The sequence below is a fragment of the Eleginops maclovinus genome, chromosome 3 (assembly GCF_036324505.1).
Source record: "Eleginops maclovinus isolate JMC-PN-2008 ecotype Puerto Natales chromosome 3, JC_Emac_rtc_rv5, whole genome shotgun sequence".
NCBI classification, from domain to species: Eukaryota; Metazoa; Chordata; class Actinopteri; order Perciformes; family Eleginopidae; genus Eleginops; species Eleginops maclovinus.
This window is the reverse complement of record NC_086351.1, coordinates 13,829,133-13,849,216: the sequence shown is the minus strand read 5'-3', so window position 1 is coordinate 13,849,216 and position 20,084 is coordinate 13,829,133. Positions and strand designations below refer to the sequence as shown.

The window sequence follows — 20,084 nt, the reverse complement described above, 5'->3', positions numbered from 1 at the left end:
TATTTTCGTACATACATTTCTGAATGCATTACAGTTAAACAAGAACAATTTAATATCCTATCATATATAAATAATGAAATAAAACGAGATTACACTGGGTTATACGATTAAATAGTCCCTAAAGTGGCGGAACTATGTTTCATAACAATGTTTCATGACGACTTCCTTTATCCAACGGACAGTATGCGCTTGTGTAGTCTCTCAAATAATTCTAGGCGGGTGGAGTTTATCCCAGCGCGTTGATAATCATGAGCCCGTTCAACGTCGTCCCTTACCGGCCAACGCCGAATAGTAAACAAGCGCAATAGCGAAATGCCAAAGCAAACAGTGAGACCATTAACAAGTGTTCTGAGTTGATCTTTAACGATGTCACCTATAAACGTCTTTAAACACATATTACAGATATTTGGAAAGGATTGTTAGCTAAAAGCAGATTTATAATTCGGTGAAATATTTTTCACTAAAATCTTATTGTTTGCTCGCCTTTGCTAGGACTTGTTTCCCAACGTTAGCTGCTGTTTGTATCAGTTGTGGTGTGGTAGTGAATCAGGGGAGCAGCGACATGTCGGAGTCCGGCCACAGTCAACCTGGGATGTACGGACAGGGACGTAGGAGGAGGCGCCGCCGGGGAGACAGAGATGTTGGAGCTCCGGGCCAGAACCTGTCCGGTCCAAGTCGGGATCGAGAATATCAACCAAGGGAACGAAGGGTAGCCAAACACGCACTGCAGACCGCTGGTGTAACTGTTGGACTTCAGAGTAGTGATTACATATAATTTGTCTTTTCAGGATGGGAGCGAGGATCCACCTGGCCCACTCATTCAGAAGACTCCCATCATTCTTGCAAAACCCCCTGGGGAAAGGGTACGTTGAACTTTTTATTAGATACAATAAACTGCTCGTATTGTTATTATCCTTCTTGAACACAGACAATAGGACAAACAGTGGATAAATCAGAACTTTTAAATTTTTCTGGCCAGTGCTTTGTTTATAGGATTGTCAGTTCGAAGAAGAATATGCAGTGTGACTGCAAAATGTGAAGTCCAACATCATGTTATTGATTTTTTACTTTTATTTATTTGCTAGATTTGTATGGCAATGTAAGTTTTAACACATCTAGATAATCCTTTCCAGAACTACATGCATATGCCGAAGCAAATGAGTCACAGTTAAAAGTAATAATTAAAAGTTGTATGTATGAAGGTCTTCTGCCTTTTCGGTCATGCCATGTCTTGACTTTTGTTTATTGTGGGATCCTTTTCAAGGCAAAGCCGTCACAGAATACTCCTGTCAGTGGAGCTCCGGTCCTGGAGAAGCCCATCATGCTCATGAAAGCCAGGGACGATGGAGGGAAGCCGGGCACTCCTCCTGAAGCAGCAGCCCAGCCTTCTGGTACTGGGCCCTCCAAGATAGAGAGGGAGGGGCAGCGACCCACCCAGCCCGTATACCAGATCCAAAACAGAGGAATGGGTGCCTCTGCTTCGAGCAGCGCTGTTGACCGTGAGCTTTTGAAGATTTCACAAAAATAATGTTTTTTCCTCCTCGAAATGTCAGTAACAATGATATTTTAAAAAAACTCTAATTTGATGCACTCATTAGGGGAAAAAAGTGGGCAGAGAATAGAAAAGTAGACCTTGAATATTTTCATATGACTTTCAGCGATGGTTGGCCAGTCAAAACTCCTCCCTCCGGAGAAGATGAAGCACAGCATTAAGCTTGTGGATGATCAGATGAATTGGTGTGACAGTGCCATGGAGGTGAGTTGTGTAATTCATTCAATTGATTGCGGAGCCTTTTTATTAATAATGTAATAATTATGTAAATATATTAAGGTGTATGAACTCAAAGGATGTTGTGTTGTAGTATCTGAGGGACCAGACAGATATGTTGGTGGTGGGAGTCATCGGCCTGCAGGGAAGTGGGAAATCTACGATCATGTCGCTATTATCTGCCAACACTCCTGAGGAAGATCAAAGGTGAGGTTTTGTAACACCAACAATGAGCTCAAGCTTTTTGATATGCTTGTTCATATGCAAATTATATATTAATTTAAAGTGGAAACAGATACCTTTTTAAACTTTTCAGCCAACCTAATGTTTCCAAGTAGTATTATTGATGCTGCTGTTACTGTTAAAACCCCCAGATTGCATTTCACATTCCTGATATAAGGACCTACAACACAGTTTGTTTTCCATAGTAACCTTTGGTGTTCCCCTGTCTGATGTTTCCTTTAATGATACAGTATCTCACAAAAGTGAGTACACCCCTCACATTTTTGTAAATATTTTATTATATCTTTTCATGGGACAACACTGAAAATATGACAATTTGATACAATGTAAAGTAGTCAGTGTACAGCTTGTATAACAGTGTAAATTTGCTGTGCCCTCAAAGTAACACTCCGGCATTAATGTCTTAACCGGTGGCAACAAAAGTGAGTACACCCCTAAGTGAAAATGGCCAAATTGTGCCCAAAGTGTCAATATTTTGAGTGGCCACCATTATTTTCCAGAACTGCCTTAACTTTCTTGGGCATAGAGTTCACTAGAGCTCACAGGTTGCCACTGGAATCCTCTTCCACTCCCCCATGACGACATCACGGAGCTGGTGGATGTTAGAGACCTTGCTCTCCTCCACCTTCCGTTTGAGGATGCCCCACAGATGCTCAATAGGGTTAAGGTCTGGAGACATACTCGGCCAGTCCATCACCTTCACCCTTAGTTTCTTTAGCAAGTCAGTGGTCATCTTGGAGGTGTGTTTGGGGTCATTATCATGTTGGAATACTGCCCTGCAGCCCAGTTTCCGAAGGGCATTCATGGTTCCCTCAATGAACTGTAGCTCCCCACAGCCAGCAGCACTCATGCAGCCCCAAACCATGACACTCCCACCACCATGCTTGACTGTAGGCAAGACACACTTGTATTTGTACTCCTCACTTGGTTGCCGCCACACACGCTTGACACCATCTGAACCAAATAAGTGTATCTTGGTCTCATCAGACCACAGGACATGGTTCCAGTAATCCATGTCCTTAGTCTGCTTGTCTTCAGCAAACTGTTTGCGGGCTTTCTTGTGCATCATCTTTAGAAGAGACTTCTTTCTGGGGCTACAGCCATGCAGACCAATTTGATAAAGTGTGTGGCGCATGACAGACTGACCCCCCACCCCTTTAACCTCTGCTGCAATGCTGGCGGCAGTCATACGTCTATTTTCAAGAGACAACCTCTGGATATGACACTGAGCACGTGCACTCAACTTCTTTGGTCGACCATGGCGAGGCCTGTTCTGAGTGGAACCTGTCCTGTTAAACCGTTGTATGGTCTTGGCCACCGTGCTGCAGCTCTGTTTCAGGTTGTTGACAATCTTCTTATAGCCTAGGCCAGGGGTATTGAATTAAAATTCAAAGAGGTCCAGTTACTAAAATTTCCTCCCAGCAAAGGTCCGAACCTTATATTGTCACTCGAAATAGTGTACTCTGATGTAAATAAAATCAACAACGTATGTACATTTCTATATCATTTATTCTCAAATTTCAAGTGTTTTCAGAGTAATATACTTTTAACATATCGATAAGTCTGAACTTGTATGGCACTTGAACGGAAAACAATACTGTAGTTGTGTTTACTACATTTCAAGTAACAGACAACAGAGACTGAATTTCTTCTGAATAAAATAAATAAAAAGTGCAAACACAGCTTTGAGCAGCCTGAACTTAGGGCCTATAAGTAATGTAAACACATTCAGAATCTTTTGAATAAAATAAAAGTGCATCTTTAACAAAACAATCAAACAAAAGACCCTTAAAGCTGTCCACCCCCTTTTTAAAACATGTATTAACTACATTTCAAATAAAATAACACAGGAACGTTAGGCTAATGCCTACATTTCAAGTAAAATAGAACAGGGCAGAATTTACTGAATAAAAGAAAAGTGCAGAGCTTTGAGCAGCTCCCTTTCTCCTCTCTCCTTTCCTCCTCTCCTTCCTCCCTCTCCAACTTCCTTTCCTAGTGAGAGAAATGGGCATGTAACTGTCCTGCCAGCAGTTTGAATCTTGGCTTAAATGGGGTAAGTGCCATTCTCATGCTCATGTGGAGATGCTCATTGGTGAGCCTGGAACGGTACAATCTGTAACCAGAAAATAGCAGTCAGTTGTTTCAAAATGCTCCCTCAGAGCAAAATCTGCTTGCAGATCAGTAAGCTCTAACTGTAAAGATCCAGGATGTGCCCACTTGAAGGTCTGTGTCACCTCCTTTTGAAAATTCTCTGTAAGGAATGGATTCTCAATTAGCACGAGGAGCTGGTGTCCAAGGTTGAAGCTGTCAAATCATTGACAGAAGTTTCCAATCAGCTTGTCTATGAAGCCGACATAAGGGGAATTGTCTCTCTCACCCTGAATTTGTTCCTGCATTTGTTTGAAGTGCTCACACTCTGCTTGGAGATCTTCTTTGAAAATGTCCAGCTTCATCTGGAAGGAGCAGACAGTTTTCATCAAGTCACACACATAACTTTTCTGACCCTGCAACTTTAAATTGAGCTCATTAAGGTGTCCTGTGATGTCCACCAAAAAAGCCACTACATCCATCTTGTGCTTATCGTGCAAAAAGTTTGCAAACGGTGTTGCTTTTTGACTCTTGAGCTGCTGTAAGAAAGCAGCTATTTCCTTTCGGATGGACCAGAAGCGTCCCAGTGCATTCCCTTTCCTCAGCCATCTCACGTTGTTGTGGAGTGCATCTGCCTCCATTTCTTTCAGAAATTCTCTCAGCAGTCGATGCTGATGGGATGAGGATGCCCTGAGGAAAATGATTACATTACTTCAGCAAACCCTTCATCTCCTTTATCCCCTCATATATATCCTCTCCTCTTGTGTGTGTCTCAAGTGGCATTAAACCCAACAGGTCCTCACACATCTATTTATTTTCTTTCTGAAGAAATCTCACATACACCAAACGCTGGGCATTATCCGTTACATCTGTGGCAGTGGCGCGGGAACCTCTTTTTGACCAGGGGTGCTGAATAAGAAAAAAATAAGGAATGTCCAACGATTTCTCCACCTATAAATGTTTTGAATTTTGACTGCTAAATACGTAATTTTAGCGCGGTGTACGGTTGAGGGTGAGACGTTTTAGAAATGTCCTTTGCAGCCACAAATTTCAATATTCTACACTCAGATAACATATGCAGGCATATGTCATCAACCATAGGCCTAGGCACATTAACTTTTTTTTTTACGATAGTTTTACGATAGGATTCTTTATAATTTAACTGATGTTTATTAGCCTACTTTGGTCAAAGTCAGACAGTTAGTTAGCTGACTAGCACAACTTAGATCTAACGTTACCTGGAGTCAGTGCCGCTGCTAGCCATTTTGGTGCCCTAAGCATAATTCCTTCATGATGCCCTCCCCCCCCCCCCCCCCAATAAAAAAACATTCGCGGAAAAGTTTAACTTTTTTATTACCAAACATATAAAACAATAGCAGCAGCAAACACACAGCAAAACAACAAACTTTTGACATTTGAAAGTGCTCAATGCACCTCTTCTTGGCCTCGTGCTCCCGCTTGAACGTATTTCAGCATTGACCCTGCATTAATTTAGAAATACGAAGAAAAAAGATCAGTATAGAAAGAGACAAAATATTCAAATAAAGAATCTCAACCAAGGAGCTCTCCCCCTTTATTACTTATATATCAACTATTTGATCAATCTTATCTAATCTAATATAAAAACATTATAGAATGAGTTGCAATATTGTACACAATTTAATAATAATGTTTGCTTTATATCATTCATAATGGATATTTTATATTTATATCTTAACAACAGGAATAAAAGGAATAAAAGCAAAATGATACACCTTACACAAGACTATTAAACTCTACATTTAATTGAATACAATATGGTTAGGAGGGCATTTTGTTTACTACAAAACGTTTTTCTATTTCACCGACAGATGTCGTCCATGCCTTTGCATGATATAAATGCAATCAAAACGCCAGTTAATTTAGTCATGTATCTTCTGTCACTCTCAGATATAGCTAAGCTAGCTGTAGCAGTAGCTACAGGCTTCACATTATCACGAACCCTTTTCTGTCCCATTGCACATAGAACACCTAACCTTATTTATGTGAGACTGTAGCCTATTTTGCTGAATTCTACCGAATGACAATCCTAAAGATGGCCGTGGGTTTATTATGCATTGGCATTGCAAACTCCAAAATAAAATATACTTTCTCAAATGCTATGTAAACTTTTCTAAATGCCTGGCTAAACACTATTAATTTCACGCCACACAGTGATAAATGGTCTGAAGCCAGAATTGTTAGCCTACCTAGTGCAATGACTGCTAACTGTTACTGAGAAAGTATTGGCCACCGTCACGTCAAAATAAACCATAAACTGTCTACTATTCAATATCTAAAGTAAAGTAACGGCTAACTGGCATCAGTTACTTGCAAAATGCAGTTATAATTTTTAACAGCAAAATCTCAATTTAGCTTGCGCCTAAGTTATAACACATATTTGAGTTTGCTAACATTAGCAATAACGTCAGCTAGTTCAAGGTGTATGCATAGGCTAAGCTTTACACTAGCTGCACATATTTCCCGTATTTAAGAAAGATTAAACGTGGACACTTACCTGCAAGTGATGCACGGGCATCATCTCGCTGTTTCCTCTTTTTTCTTTTTTCTGCTCCTGACTCCTGTTGCCTTTTCATTTCCAAAAATGTCGAGTAATCCAAAAGACCACTGACAGCAAGGGCACCCACAGGGCGCTTGGGACGCAGATTGTGCAGATTGTGTTTTCGTTTGTGTTTGTGTGAGTGGGGAGGGGAGGGGGGGAGGGGAGAGGGGGGCACCATCGGTACCTTTGAGTAGTATGCCTAAAAAGTGCCTCATATTTCTATAGTCTACTGAAATAATTTCGGCCTTATAATTATTATGACGATTTTTCATTAGGCTATTTTTGGTGGTGCCCCCTCGACACTTGGTGCCCTACGCACAGCGCGTAATGCGCGTTATGGGAGCGGCGGCACTGCCTGGAGTAGAATCTGATGTCTGCGTCGGAGCCAGCAAACCACTGCGCCAATATCTCGCTGGACCTTTATTTTACTGTGCACGTAACTCCCGTATTTCCTTTCTCAGATCCTCTACTTCTTTGGACAGGTCTTCCGTAGCTGATGCATACATGTCCAGTGCAGACGGTTCAGGGACTTAATACAAAAAGTTAATGTGTAGCCTAGTGTCATGCAGACGCATTGTTGTTTAAAAAGTAGCCTAACGTTACAGTAAAAATACAGAGTCGGAAGTACGTCACAAAGCTTAATGCAAGTAGCGAATTACCAATTGTGCCCAATAGATGGCACTCTAATACAAAAAACGGCTTGTCATTCATGCTCATCAGCTAGCCTAATGTGTATCATTCATGTCTACTAAGACCATGATAAATACAATTGTCTTGATCTTCATCGTTTTGACAGCTCACCAGTCTCTTGTCTGCACTGTCAGTTACCTTTATGACCTTTACATTCTAAACATTTTAAATTAAAACAGTCTCTTAATCTTGTGTCTCTCAATATTGTGTTGTAAATAAGTATAATAGCCCATTAGGCCTACTCCCTCATGGACACTGCATTTCTATTGCATTGCATATTATATTACATGTAAATAACAGTATATGAAGGAAATGTTGGGGAAATGATGATTCAATTAAACAAATAGTTGTTTCAAGTTTGCTACAAATACTTTTATTAAGAGTTAATAACTAGCTCTTGAATGGTATATAGCCAGCCAATGGTATGTAACCATATTTATAACAACACACCCCAGCTGATCTGAGATGAGAGCCAACTGAGTGAAACATTAACAAGTAGTAGCTATTCAGTACAACATTTTGGTGTAGGCAGCAGTAAAATTCATTGAACACTAAAAAAACAATAACAATACAATTTGACATCATAACTAAGTGGCAGCACATAGGTATGCATCAAAATCATTTGCAATAGAGGTATGCTATATAGAGTGATGAGAGCCAACTGAGTAAAAAATTAACAAGTAGCTATTCAGTACATTTGGTGTAGGCAGCAGTAAAATCCATTGAACACTAAAATATTTACAATTTGACATTTTAACTAAGTGGCAGCACAAAGGTATGCATCAAAATCATTTGCAATAGAGGTATGCTATATAGAGGTATTCATAGTGCAAAAAGCATATATAAACACACAATAAAGACATCAATGACAAAACTATACATTGCATATCAAACTGATTGGTGGGAGACAACTTGGTGGGACTCAGCTTACTTTTAATTGATGATACCAAAGGTGGCCTTGCGTTCTGCTGTGTTTTGAACAAAGGCTTTCATCAAAGGTTGAATGTCCAACATATCTAAAGTTTCCTGATGGACGTGCAACAAAGCCAGGTGTGTGAGCCTTTTTTGAGTCATCGTACTCCTCAACCATGTTTTTAGCCGCCTGAGTGTGGAGAACGACCTTTCAGAAGAGGCAACAGACACAGGCAGCGAGAGACAAAGTTCCATGAACTTTTCCACTTCATTCATCAATTCTCTAGTTTGAGGATGCAGTTTGCCCAAAAACTCTGCGATGTCTGTAGATGTTCGGAGCCCTTTGTCTTTGGTAAGACTACCCAACAGTGTGAGCTGCATGTGCAAGCGAGACTGGTCTATCTGGGTAGGGAGATGGGGGGCAATGTCATCCAGACCTGAATAAAGTCCACTGGCAGCATCAGTGATAGTTTTCTCTCTCTTGGCTGCTGTTTTCATCCCAGGCTGGTCAAAGCGACGGTCTAGCTCTGATGTTACAATATCCACAGCCTCAAAGAACTCCCGCTGCCACTGTTGGTGTCCTGTGCGTGGTGCGATGTCTTCCGCTACCTGTGTGTTTCTCAGACGAGCTGGAGTTTTGCTGGTTCTGGGTGGATGGGGCATTTTCAAGTTATACTGTGCTGCACACATTTCCACTTTTCTGATCAGGTCTTTCACACATGTATCTTCTCTCAGTGCACACATTTGTTTTTTAAGTACACTGACACACTCCAAGGCACCCCCAACATTCGCCTTCTTGTGCTGGAGTACTTTGGCCACTTCTTCACATGGCTCAAAAAGGGCCTCACAGCTGACAAGGCCAAAGTAGGTCTTCCCCTTCGTTGCTTGTATGTAAAGACCAGCCAACTTAGCACGTGATTCACCTCTCATCGATTTGTCTTGCTGCAGCACTTTAATTGTCTCTAAAACCACACCATATGAACAACACACGCGTTTGATAGCCTTTGTGCGTACAGCCCACCTTGTTGGGCACAGTGACAGCAGGTTGCAGACAACGTCATCACCTCCAAAACATGACTGAAAGATTGCCTTGCGCTTTGCTGATTCTCCTATTATCACAGAAAGATTCTGAACAAATGTGAGTGTGTCAGCGACTAGTTGTACCTCCCTTGCAGCCTCTTGCAATATTAAATCCAATGCATGGTTGGCACAGTGAACGTATAGTGCACCAGGACATTGTTCTTTAAGTTTTGCCTGGACACCCGCAAAGCGGCCAGACATATTGCTGGCGCCGTCAAAGCAAAAGCCTTGAAGACGATCCATGGGCAAGTTAAGACGAATAAAAAAGTCTCGGATGCATGAGAAGAGTGTGTCTGCAGTGGAATCCGGCGCATTATAGAATCCAAGAAAAACATTATTAACAGAAAGATCTTTCCCCACGTACTGTAAGCTGCATGAAAACTGTTCATTGGAACTTACGTCGGTGGTTCCATCGGCCGTAAGTCCAAAGAAAGCGCTTCCTCTAGCATCTGACACAATGTGTCTCTGCACAGCGTGTGCCAGAATTTCCAAAATCTCGTTCTGGATTGTGTCAGACATCCAGTTGTCTCTGCGCCGCATCCAATCACGTACTTTGGGATTGTCGTACGTTCTCTCCAACATCATCTGCCAGAGCACGCCATCCCGATGGTTATGCCCCCTCAATGGAATTCCTTCACGAGCAAGTAGCCTAATAGATCTAAACAGCAGCTCCAGTACAGTACTCGCTACTTTCTGTTCATTTGCTGCATGTTCGGATATCATTGCGGATATCGGCTTTTGGTTCAGAGATGCCAGCATTCTCACCGACTCCAGGTGAAGGTCAGAGACGTCATGAATGGCAAATTTGGTTGTAGCTTTGCGCCAGTTCGTGAATCCTCCACTGATGAATGAACTCTTTCCCTCTGAATGGCGGAACCCCTTCTCTTTGGCTTTGCAGCACACAAAGCACAGCACATAATCCTTATCGGTAACATAGTGTAGCCATTGCCACTTTGAAATCCAGCTTGGCTGGAAAGACCTTTCAAAGGTTTCTGTCCCGAACCTCCTTCCAGGATAACTGAAGTCACTTAGCTGACATGGCTTTTCGAATCTTTCTACGTTGCTGGTGCTAGATGCTAAGACTGTGCTGCTACCGTTAGCGGAGTTGCTTGCTACCGTTATTGACTCTGGCTCTTCATCTGCTGCTGCCCCAACAGAGTTTGCGATGGACGAGGAAACATCAACATCAACATCAGGTGAGAGCTTGCTAATTTTAGCGCGTTTGAAAAAATCGTGTATTCTTATTTGCGACATACTTACTTCCAGCTAACTAGCCTGCTTGCTTTCACTCAGTAAGTCATGTCATGAGAGGTCACTCACGACCGTCACGTTCACCTCTACAAGTCAATTTTATTTTTAGCAGCCTATATTCGAACCTATCCATATCCCTTTTTTGCTATTTGCCTCATCATTTGATATACGAAAATATAAAGCGAATTAGTAATTTATTTTATTTTTTTAATTAAAAAAAAAAAAAATCCAGCGCCTGCCAACAGGGGGTGCTGAGGGGTGCTGAGGGTGAAACAGGGGGTGCTGCAGCACCCTCAGCACCCCCCTTCCCGCGCCACTGATCTGTGGACTCATCAATGGCTAAGGATATGCATACTGCGTTCTGAACAGCTGCATCAAACTGTGCCAGTACATCCTCTGCTAATAGTTCAGATTTTCTGGTTGGTGTTGAAGCTGACAATGGGATTTGCTTAATTTTTTCACACATGTCGTCTTTTTGTTTACCGTAAGTAAGTAAGCAAAGTCTCTGCAGCCGCATTTAAGCACTCCTTCACAACTATCCCATTGCTGAATGCTTTCTTATGTTGCGCCAAGACCCGTCATACTATGCTTTCAGTTCGATAATTTTACTCGCCCTCACTGCGGACTTCTGCGGGTACCTTTCCTCAAACGACCCGTGTTTGGTCTCATAGTGACGCTTAACGTTGCCACTTTTTATTAACGCCACAGTTTCACAGCATATGACCCACAAAGGTTTAGAACTGGCTGCAGGCAGAACGAACATGTATTGGTCCGTCCATTCATCTTTTAAAAGTTCAGTTTTCACCATCTACTTTTCTCACTTTTGAGCAAGCCATTTTCTCTCATCTCCTCTCTCTCACTATTCTCTGGTGCTGAAAGGTAAACAATCAATTTGATTGGCTTGGCTATTGATGACGCTCATGTCGTATCAACTAGATTAGCTGTGCATGCACAAATTATTTATCTTTTTATTAATATTAGAATTTTAACGGGTCCGGGAAGAACCGTCACTGGGTCCGGACCCGGACCGCGGTCCTCCATTTGGTGATGCCTGGCCTAGGCCATCTTTAGGTAGAGCAACAATTCTTTTTTTCAGATCCTCAGAGAGTTCTTTGCCATGAGGTGCCATTTTGAACTTCCAGTGACCAGTATGAGAGAGTATGAGAGCGATAACACCAAATTTAACACACCTGCTCCCCATTCACACCTAAGACCTTGTAACACTAACAAGTCACATAAAACAAGGGAGGGAAAATGCCGAATTGGGCACAGTTTGGCCATTTTCACTTAGGGGTGAAGTACAAGCTGTACACTGACTACTTCACATTGTGTCAAAGTGTCATGTCTTCATTGTTGTCCCATTAAAAGAGATAATAAAATATTTACCACAATGTGAGGGGTGTACTCACTTTTGTGAGATACTGTATATAGTAACTGTAAAATACTCACATGGTTACTCTGGTAACTGGAGACAGCTACCAGGGAGAATGAAAGCGATTTCGTCTTCTAGGTTTGGTTGCACGCTGGTTCAGGATTTCCTTTATGCCATAAATGGGGCCTTCATTTCCCTGGGAGATTGTTCCTGGTGGAAGACAGAATTGCTTAGTGAAAGCAAGGCTTGTAGGTAACCAATCTGAATGCTGATGGCCCTATTGTAATATAGCCATTACAATGATAAGTTAAGAAGGAACCTAGAATAATTGAAATCTAAGCTTTGTTTAAATTATCCTAGAGGACCAGACCAGCCTTCTGAAACTATGGCAGTTTTGACAGCAGTGACTAGTTCAAAAAGGAACTTCAGTGCTTTGAGGATAAGTTTGGCATTTAATAAAAATATTAGCTTAAGATAAGTACGTTACTGCCTCAATGCTCTTCCTATTTATCCACTTTTCGTATTGTTCAGTTGGAACAGAAGCAACTTGTGCTAACCCATCCACAATAAAATAATATAAACAGACTAAAAACTAACACAAATAAATAGTAAGATTAACATCTACATCTTTATCCTTCCCATTATAACTTTGTATTATAAAGCTGTACTTACAAAGTGAAGTTACTCTTTCTGAACACATGGGGGCGATATATAGGAGCTTAACCTTCTGTTTAGAGTCGGGTAGAGTGTTCAAAATAAACATTCATCATTTTGTTTGAAAATCTGTTCAGTGTTTGGCACAAGTCCATGTGCCAGATAACCATGCGATCAAATAGTATTTGTTTAAAGAAAATTAGAAGTAGTAACCAAAACATTTATCAGACCTTTACAGCCTATTTATGCATTTGGTAATTGCAGTTGTTACACATTATTTTTCTTTAAGCTTAACAAGTGCAATAATGTGGTGTGATACATGTTTGTTGCACAGGGGTTATGTATTCAGAGCCCAGACTCAAGAAATCAAGGAAAGAGGAGGAAACCAGAGTACAGGCATTGATTTCTTCATCACCCAGGAGAGAGTCATCTTCTTGGATACACAGGTATAGTGGACATTATTTGGATTAATGGAGGTTTCTCTTTGCTCTCTGAGTGTTAGCAAGTCCTATTTGAATTTAAATGTAACATTGGAATTGAAAGAACTTAAAGTAAGTATTCAAAACTGTATTGCTTGAGGATTGTGATTGAATGCCTCCTTTATTCCTCCAGCCAATGCTCAGCCCATCGATCCTCGACCACCTCATCAACAACGATCGGAAGCTGCCCCCGGAGTACAACCTTCCCCACACATATGTTGAGATGCAGGTCAGTGGCTGGCCTGCAGATGGTAGTGGGTTAATACTCTTCTTGTTTATGTGGGGGAAAAAAAACAACCTCTAGAAACCTATGATTAATGCTTCACAGATTCAAACAATTGTTATTGTCATGTAGCACAATAGCTACATTGGCGTGCCCTGGCACCTCCTGCAGTGCAACATACAATACACTTATTACATGAAAAGAGATAAAAATAGTGAAAGAAGAAACATAAATAAGTTAGTGCAAGAGAATTGTGAAAGGGACACAATGGTGAAAGAAACAAGCCGAAATAATGACAGTTGTTTAGTTGCCATTTTAATTATTTTGCACACCCATGTAGGGCTGCAAGATTTGAAAAAAAATAACTTACTTGAGGTTATATTGACTGATATTGCAATTGCCATATGATTTTGTGATATTAGAGGGAATGATTATTCAAATGTTCATTGAAATATATATTAAAATGATCATAGTGTGATTTGTTTTAAGAGGAGTCTGTAAACCACACTTTGTAGACAGAGACTTCTCTGCAGCTCCACCATACCAAAGTCAGATGCTTTTATATATTTCACCTAGTCCATACTGCAATTTCGATATCATTTCAATTACTTGTGATGCACTACACCCATTCACATGCGACCATATCAGTACTCTGCATATTCTGTCCACAGTCTCTTCAGATTGCCGCCTTCCTGTTTACAGTTTGCCATGTGGTCATTGTGGTTCAAGACTGGTTCACTGACTTAAACCTCTACAGGTAGGTTACTGCTTATTGACATAGACCCTACCCCACCCTGTACAGGAATTTTGAGCGCTTGTTCTTGACAGGAAATTTGTGTTTTGCTTAGTGACAAGGCCAATAATGTTCAATCTTTTATTTGGTCTCGCACACAACAAAGGCCTGTTCACAATGACTTAGGTACTGGTCTAACTTGTTCTTGTATTGTATAATATGCCATTATGTGTTCAGGTTACAGACATACAGACGTGGACGAAATTGTTGGTACCCTTCCGTTAAAGAAAGAAAAACCCACGAGTCACTGAAATAACTTGAAACTGACAAAAGTAATAATAAATAAAAATGTATTGAAAAATAACGAATGAAAATCAGACGTTGCTTTTGAATTGTGGTTCAACAGAATTATAAAAAAAAACAAAATACTTAAACTGGCCTGGACAAAAATGATGGTACCCCTAGAAAAGACTGAAAATAATTTGACCACAGGGTCATGTTAAACTAAGGTGTGTCCTGTAATTATCATCACAGGTGTCTTCAGACTTGTAATCAGTCAGTCTGCCTATTTAAACGGTGAGAAGTAGTCACTGTGCTGTTTAGTATCATGGTGTGTACCACACTGAACATGGAGCACAGAAAGCTACAGAGAGAGTTGTCTCAGGATATTAGAAAGAAAATTATAGACAAGCATGTTTAAAGGTAAAGGCTATAAGACCATTTCCAAGCAGCTTGATTTTCCTGTGACCACAGTTGCACATATTATTCAGAAGTTTAAGGTCCATGGGACTGTAGCCAACCTCCCTGAACGTGGCCGCAAGAGGACAATTCGTGACAAATTGAAGAGACTGATAATACGAATGGTAGCCAAAGAACACCGAACAACTTCCAAAGAGATTAGAGGTGAACTCCAAGGTCAAGGTACGTCAGTGTCAGATCGCACCATCCGCCGCTGTTTGAGCCAAAGGGGACTTAATGGAAGACGACCGAGGAGGACACAACTGTTGAAAGAAAATCATAAAAAAGCGAGACTGGAATTTGCCACAATGCATGTTGACAAGCCGTAAAGCTTGTGGGAGAATGTCCTTTGGACAGATGAGACAAAACTGGAACTTTTTGGCAAGTCACATCTGCTCTATGTTTACAGACGCAAAAATAAAGCTCACAAAGAAAAGAATACTATACCTACTGTGAAACATGGAGGAGGCTCGGTTATGTTTTGGGGCTCCTTTGTTGCTTCTGGCACAGGGTGTGTTGAATCTGTGTAGGGTATCTTGAAATCTCAAGACTATAAAGGCATTCTGGAGCGAAATGTGCTGCCCAGTGTCAGAAAGCTTGGTCTTAGTCGCAGGTCATGGGTCCTCCAACAGGAGAATGACCCAAACCACACAGCTAAAAACACCCCAAGAATGGCTCAGAACAAAACCTTGGACTATTCTGAAGTGACTTTCTATGAGCCCTGATCTAAACCCTATTGAACATCTGTGGAAGGAGCTGAAACATGCAGTCTGGAGAAGGCACCCTTCAAACCTGAGACAGCTGGAGCAGTTTGTTAACGAGGAGTGGGTCAAAATACCCGTCGACAGGTGCAGAAATCTCATTGAGAGTCACAAATATCGCTTGATTGCAGTGATTCACTCAAAAGGTTGTGCAACAAAATATTAACTTAAGGGTACCATCATTTTTGTCCAGGCCAGTTTCATTATTTAGTTTTTTTTAAAATGATTTTGTTGAACCACAATTCAAAAGCAATGTCTGATTTTCATTCATTATTTTTCAATACATTTTTATTTATTATTACTTTTGTCAGTTTCAAGTTATTTCAGTGACCATTGTGGGTTTTTCTTATTTTAACGGAAGGGTACCAACAATTTTGTTCACGTCTGTTAATCATTTTAATGAATCTTCTTAATGGATTTACCACTTGTATCATTTCCTAATCGGATTTTCAAGTAATTAACTCTGTGCTTAAAAACAATAGCTGTCTTCAGTTTGGTAGTAGCCAAAAGGTACAAAAAATAATGAAAACAACTTCTGTCTGACTGTTTCTAACAATAAAATACTTTTCAGTGTGAATAATAAGGACCCAAGTTCACTCGTGATAGGGGGAAAACATAATCCCCAAGTTAATCTGCTGCTAATATGAAGCTGAAGCAGTCTGAGTTACAAACACGAGATGTGTATTTAAGAAAGAAACATTGCCACAGCTGCCATGTACACTCTGGTTTCTTACACTTACCCAACATTGAATTTTGAGTATATTGCATACTGCAGATGTCGCATAAAGAGCAGGAAGTGTAATGTTGTGTTTGGACATAGGTTTCTTCAGACTGCGGAGATGCTGAAGCCTTCCACTCCATCTGCAAGCCATGACAGCACTGGCTCATCGGGCAATGATGATGGAGCAGAGTACTATCCTCATATAGGTGACATCTTAATACAGAAGCGCATTCTCAAATAACCAGGTTTAAAGATATCAAATCAACTTCTTTTTAAATTCCTCCCTCTTCCAGTGTTCCTCCAGAATAAGGCCAGACGGGATGATTTCTGCCCAAGGAATCTGAATAACATGCACATGGTGGTGGACAAATTAATGGCCCACTCTCATCTCAAATACAAAGGTTCAAAACTACAATATTCTGCTAATATCTTCTCTTCATGCAACCGTTGTTTTTCAATGCAAAGCATGTTTAATGTCTAGTAAGGGGATTGTATATAACATTTTTATTCATCCAGGAATGTTCAAGAAATAAGATCTCTTTTTTCCTGTCGCCCTGGTGCCTCATTTAAAAACTATGGTAGGACTCACGTCACACTGTTGTGTATGGATGAAACAAAGAGAGTTCTTACGTACAACAATATTTTTATAACTCAGTGTGCACACAGCCCTTTGTAAAACAATCAAAATGCAGCACACCTTTATGAGCATAACGTGACGTCCACTGCTGGCTATAAATAGTCATTGAAATGCCCCCTTATTTAGATTTATGTATACTATTTGCATAAAGACAATCGTAAAAAATATCACACAATGTGAAATTGAAGTGATACAAGAATGTAGGTTGATTTGCGGACGCTACACAGGGTAGACACTGTCAGGAAGGAATGATCGGCGAATCTCTCCTGAGGCGCGTAAGGACAGGAAGACAGGCGGAGACAGGTACAGACAGGTGACTTAAATAACTTGAACGTCAATAAGCAATGTCATTTCTACTGCACCCAGGGCGTGTCCACCCTCTGTCAGCGACTCCGTCAACAAGTACAGGCAACAAAATATGGGTTATGACAAGGGAGGTGACAATCAAGTCGTGTTTTTGTTTACATACCTTTTATGTGTGTCAATTCACGTCTACACTGTACGCATGCACAAGGTTTAATAATACGTTTATTTGGGTTTCAGCTGAAACGAGATAAAACGAAACAAAAGCCCTACAAATAACTCCAGAATTTCAACAATTCACAAAATGATTACGCAATTGTACGTCGTCGGACTAGGAATAGAAAACTGTCGATTTAAACCTGTTTTTTCCTACTCTTTACATTATTATTTATTTTTAAAGCAATACATTTCATAACATGTTAGCATTGTTTAATAATTATGGAATAGATCTTATCCTAAATGTTCATATATGAAACGAAAAACGTAATATTTTGTTTTATTTGAATTCAAATTCAAATGTATTTATATAGCCCAATATCGCAAATCACATTTGTCTCAGAGGGCTTCACAAATCAGCAGACACGAATGACATATAAAACAATATAGTAAAATGACAAGATAAGAATGAAAATATCAATGAATGGTTACATAACACAATGACACAGATACAGTTAGAATACAATAATTAAAATTCAAGAAAATGAAGGGTCCATGAGGATGTTTAAAAAGGAGTTTAAAACCAGTCCTAACTGTACGCTACACCAAAGAGGAACATCTTCAGCCTGCTCTTAAATGTGTGCACACCGTCTGCCTCTCTCATCAACACTGGAAAGAGGAACGGAGCTTGGTACCCAAAAACACAATGATAGATCAATTAAAAAGCCGTTCTGTCCTTTCATCCTTTGCTATTGGTGTTACTGTTTCAAATTTCTCCAGTTATTTTTTAGCACATGGATCAAACTATCCCATGCTAGTATTGTTGATAAATATATACATTTATTTATTAAGGGATGAATGCTCTCTTTTGAGCGTACGGAACGTTTATAAATGAGGCCCCTTCTCAAGGCAAACCAAGCATCTTCAAATAAGCAACTGTTTCACATGATCATGCACATAGTTATTTAAAACAGCAACATGATTCCTTCAAGCCAACATTTACAAAAGACCTCTACAGGTGTTTTGCAAATCATTTGATAACCAGGCTGCACAGAAAAATGGCTGTATTTGGTTAAGAGATTCTATTTACACAATAGAAATGCCACAACTAATTCCATTGAATGTGCTTTGTTTTAAGGAACTTTGTCCATGCTAGACTGCAACATCTTCCCAGGCTTGGGGCAGGACTATCTGGATACTGAAGTCAACATGTTCCTCCTTCCTATGCAGGAGAATGATGGGGAAGATAATCTGACTAAAGCAGGTTATAGACAATTTATCTTCACTTAAAGCAAAACTCAGTTGTCCTCAAAATTGTGTAAAATGTGAATTGAGCGCTGTGCTGTGTTCAGGGACGGGAGCATACCCGCTCTTCTCACTGCTCCCGGGGTACAAAGGACATCCTGCCTTCTCCACCATGGTTTCAAAACTCCGCAGCCAAATACTAGCCATGCCCCGATGTCAGCTGTCACACACCATCCTCACTGAGAAGAACTGGTAAACATCACATTCCTCTTTTCTGACCTCTTGTTCAAACAACAAAGGAGAACAAACAGCAAATAAACATGTAAATGAAGGGTGTGATATCTACTTGGGATGTGTGGTGTTTTTTTTGGCATTATCAACTTGACTTGAAAGTTGACAGCATAGCCTGGGAGAGGAGGGCTTTTGGTATGCTGCTTAATTATTTAACTACCAGCCAAATATTTAATTTCCACTGGGGATCCAGGGGAATTGTCACTTTTGCTCAGCTAGCATAGTGCTTATGAGAGAAGATCAACATTTATAAATGAGCCACTTAGTCACCATTATACTTTAAGATGCTTAACTGTTGTGTTTCGTGTGTGTGTGTGTTGTATTATATGCCAATGCAAAAAACACATTTAAGTGAATACACTTAATACTTTGTAAAAAGCTGTTCTGTTTTTACAGGTTTCACTATGCAGCTCGTATCTGGGATGGGGTGAAAAAGTCCTCGGCCCTCTCTGAGTACAGCCGCCTGCTCTGCTAACACCATGCTCAGACTGCTGTTTTATGCAATAGCAGTCTCAAGCTGTTTTGTCTAATACTCAGGTGACATAAACAGAATTGTGACTCTGCAATTGAAGACCGACACCCTGCAGGAGGCAAGAGTGAACCTAGAAGCTTGGACATTGCTGATTCAAGCTGACTTTTGGCAGGAAATCCTGTGGGCTCTTGGTGCCACATCAGAAAGTGGTGTATCCCTGCCATGTTCTGCCGTAAGAAAGAAAGAGACCACTTTTCTCTACATGTTCAAGCAACGTGTCATGTGTTTTTATTTGCATTAGTAAATCATTTGATGTTGTTTTGGGAGTTTTGACTTATTGATGGTGTTTTCTGAGATGGAAATATATAGTTCTGTGTTTTTGTTTTTATTTCTTTACATCAATAAAACATTTTCAAAACAAAACTCTAGTGTACATATTTTATCTATAGTTCTTAACTGCTTCTTTTGAGGAAGACATTTTGTTGTTATTACTAGAGATCATGCATCAAGCATGTAATGCCTTTCATTGTTACGGCAAAGCTGCCCTGGTTCACTGCTATTTTCACTGTGTATGTTTCCTTCTATCTAATCTAATCGATCTATTTCCATTGTTGCACTGATGAAACTCTCTGAAGTGGCCACAAAGGTAGAAGAGATATCTGCTCATTCCGTTTATTTTTATTATC

The 20,084-nt window shown here is 40.4% G+C and overlaps 1 protein-coding gene across 2 annotated transcripts; it reads left to right on the top strand.

Annotated features, from left to right (window-relative positions):
- The first annotated feature begins 224 nt into the window (after positions 1–224).
- smg9 (SMG9 nonsense mediated mRNA decay factor) lies at positions 225–20,075 on the top strand. 2 transcript variants are annotated; one of them, XM_063878840.1, is made up of 14 exons: positions 225–327; positions 493–709; positions 789–863; positions 1,265–1,499; positions 1,659–1,756; positions 1,863–1,975; positions 12,974–13,085; positions 13,252–13,347; positions 14,013–14,098; positions 16,394–16,500; positions 16,588–16,695; positions 18,529–18,654; positions 18,743–18,887; positions 19,323–20,075. In XM_063878840.1, the coding sequence occupies exons 2-14, from the start codon at positions 563–565 to the stop codon at positions 19,399–19,401; spliced, it is 1,527 nt and encodes a 508-aa protein (XP_063734910.1). In that variant the 5' UTR covers positions 225–327; positions 493–562; the 3' UTR covers positions 19,402–20,075. The 2 variants fall into 2 exon arrangements, with proteins under 2 accessions (XP_063734910.1, XP_063734909.1); XM_063878839.1 differs by having other exon boundaries at positions 303–709; positions 19,323–20,074.
- Positions 20,076–20,084: the final 9 nt, after the last annotated feature.

Bases quoted from the DNA above. Each gene is read 5' to 3' on its own strand.
- smg9 (XM_063878840.1), top strand. From the start codon at position 563: ATGTCGGAGTCCGGCCACAGTCAACCTGGGATGTACGGACAGGGACGT. The intron at 1,757-1,862 runs GTGAGTTGTGTA...GTTGTGTTGTAG, and splicing joins GGTGTGACAGTGCCATGGAG to TATCTGAGGGACCAGACAGA. The intron at 1,976-12,973 runs GTGAGGTTTTGT...TTTGTTGCACAG, and splicing joins ACTCCTGAGGAAGATCAAAG to GGGTTATGTATTCAGAGCCC.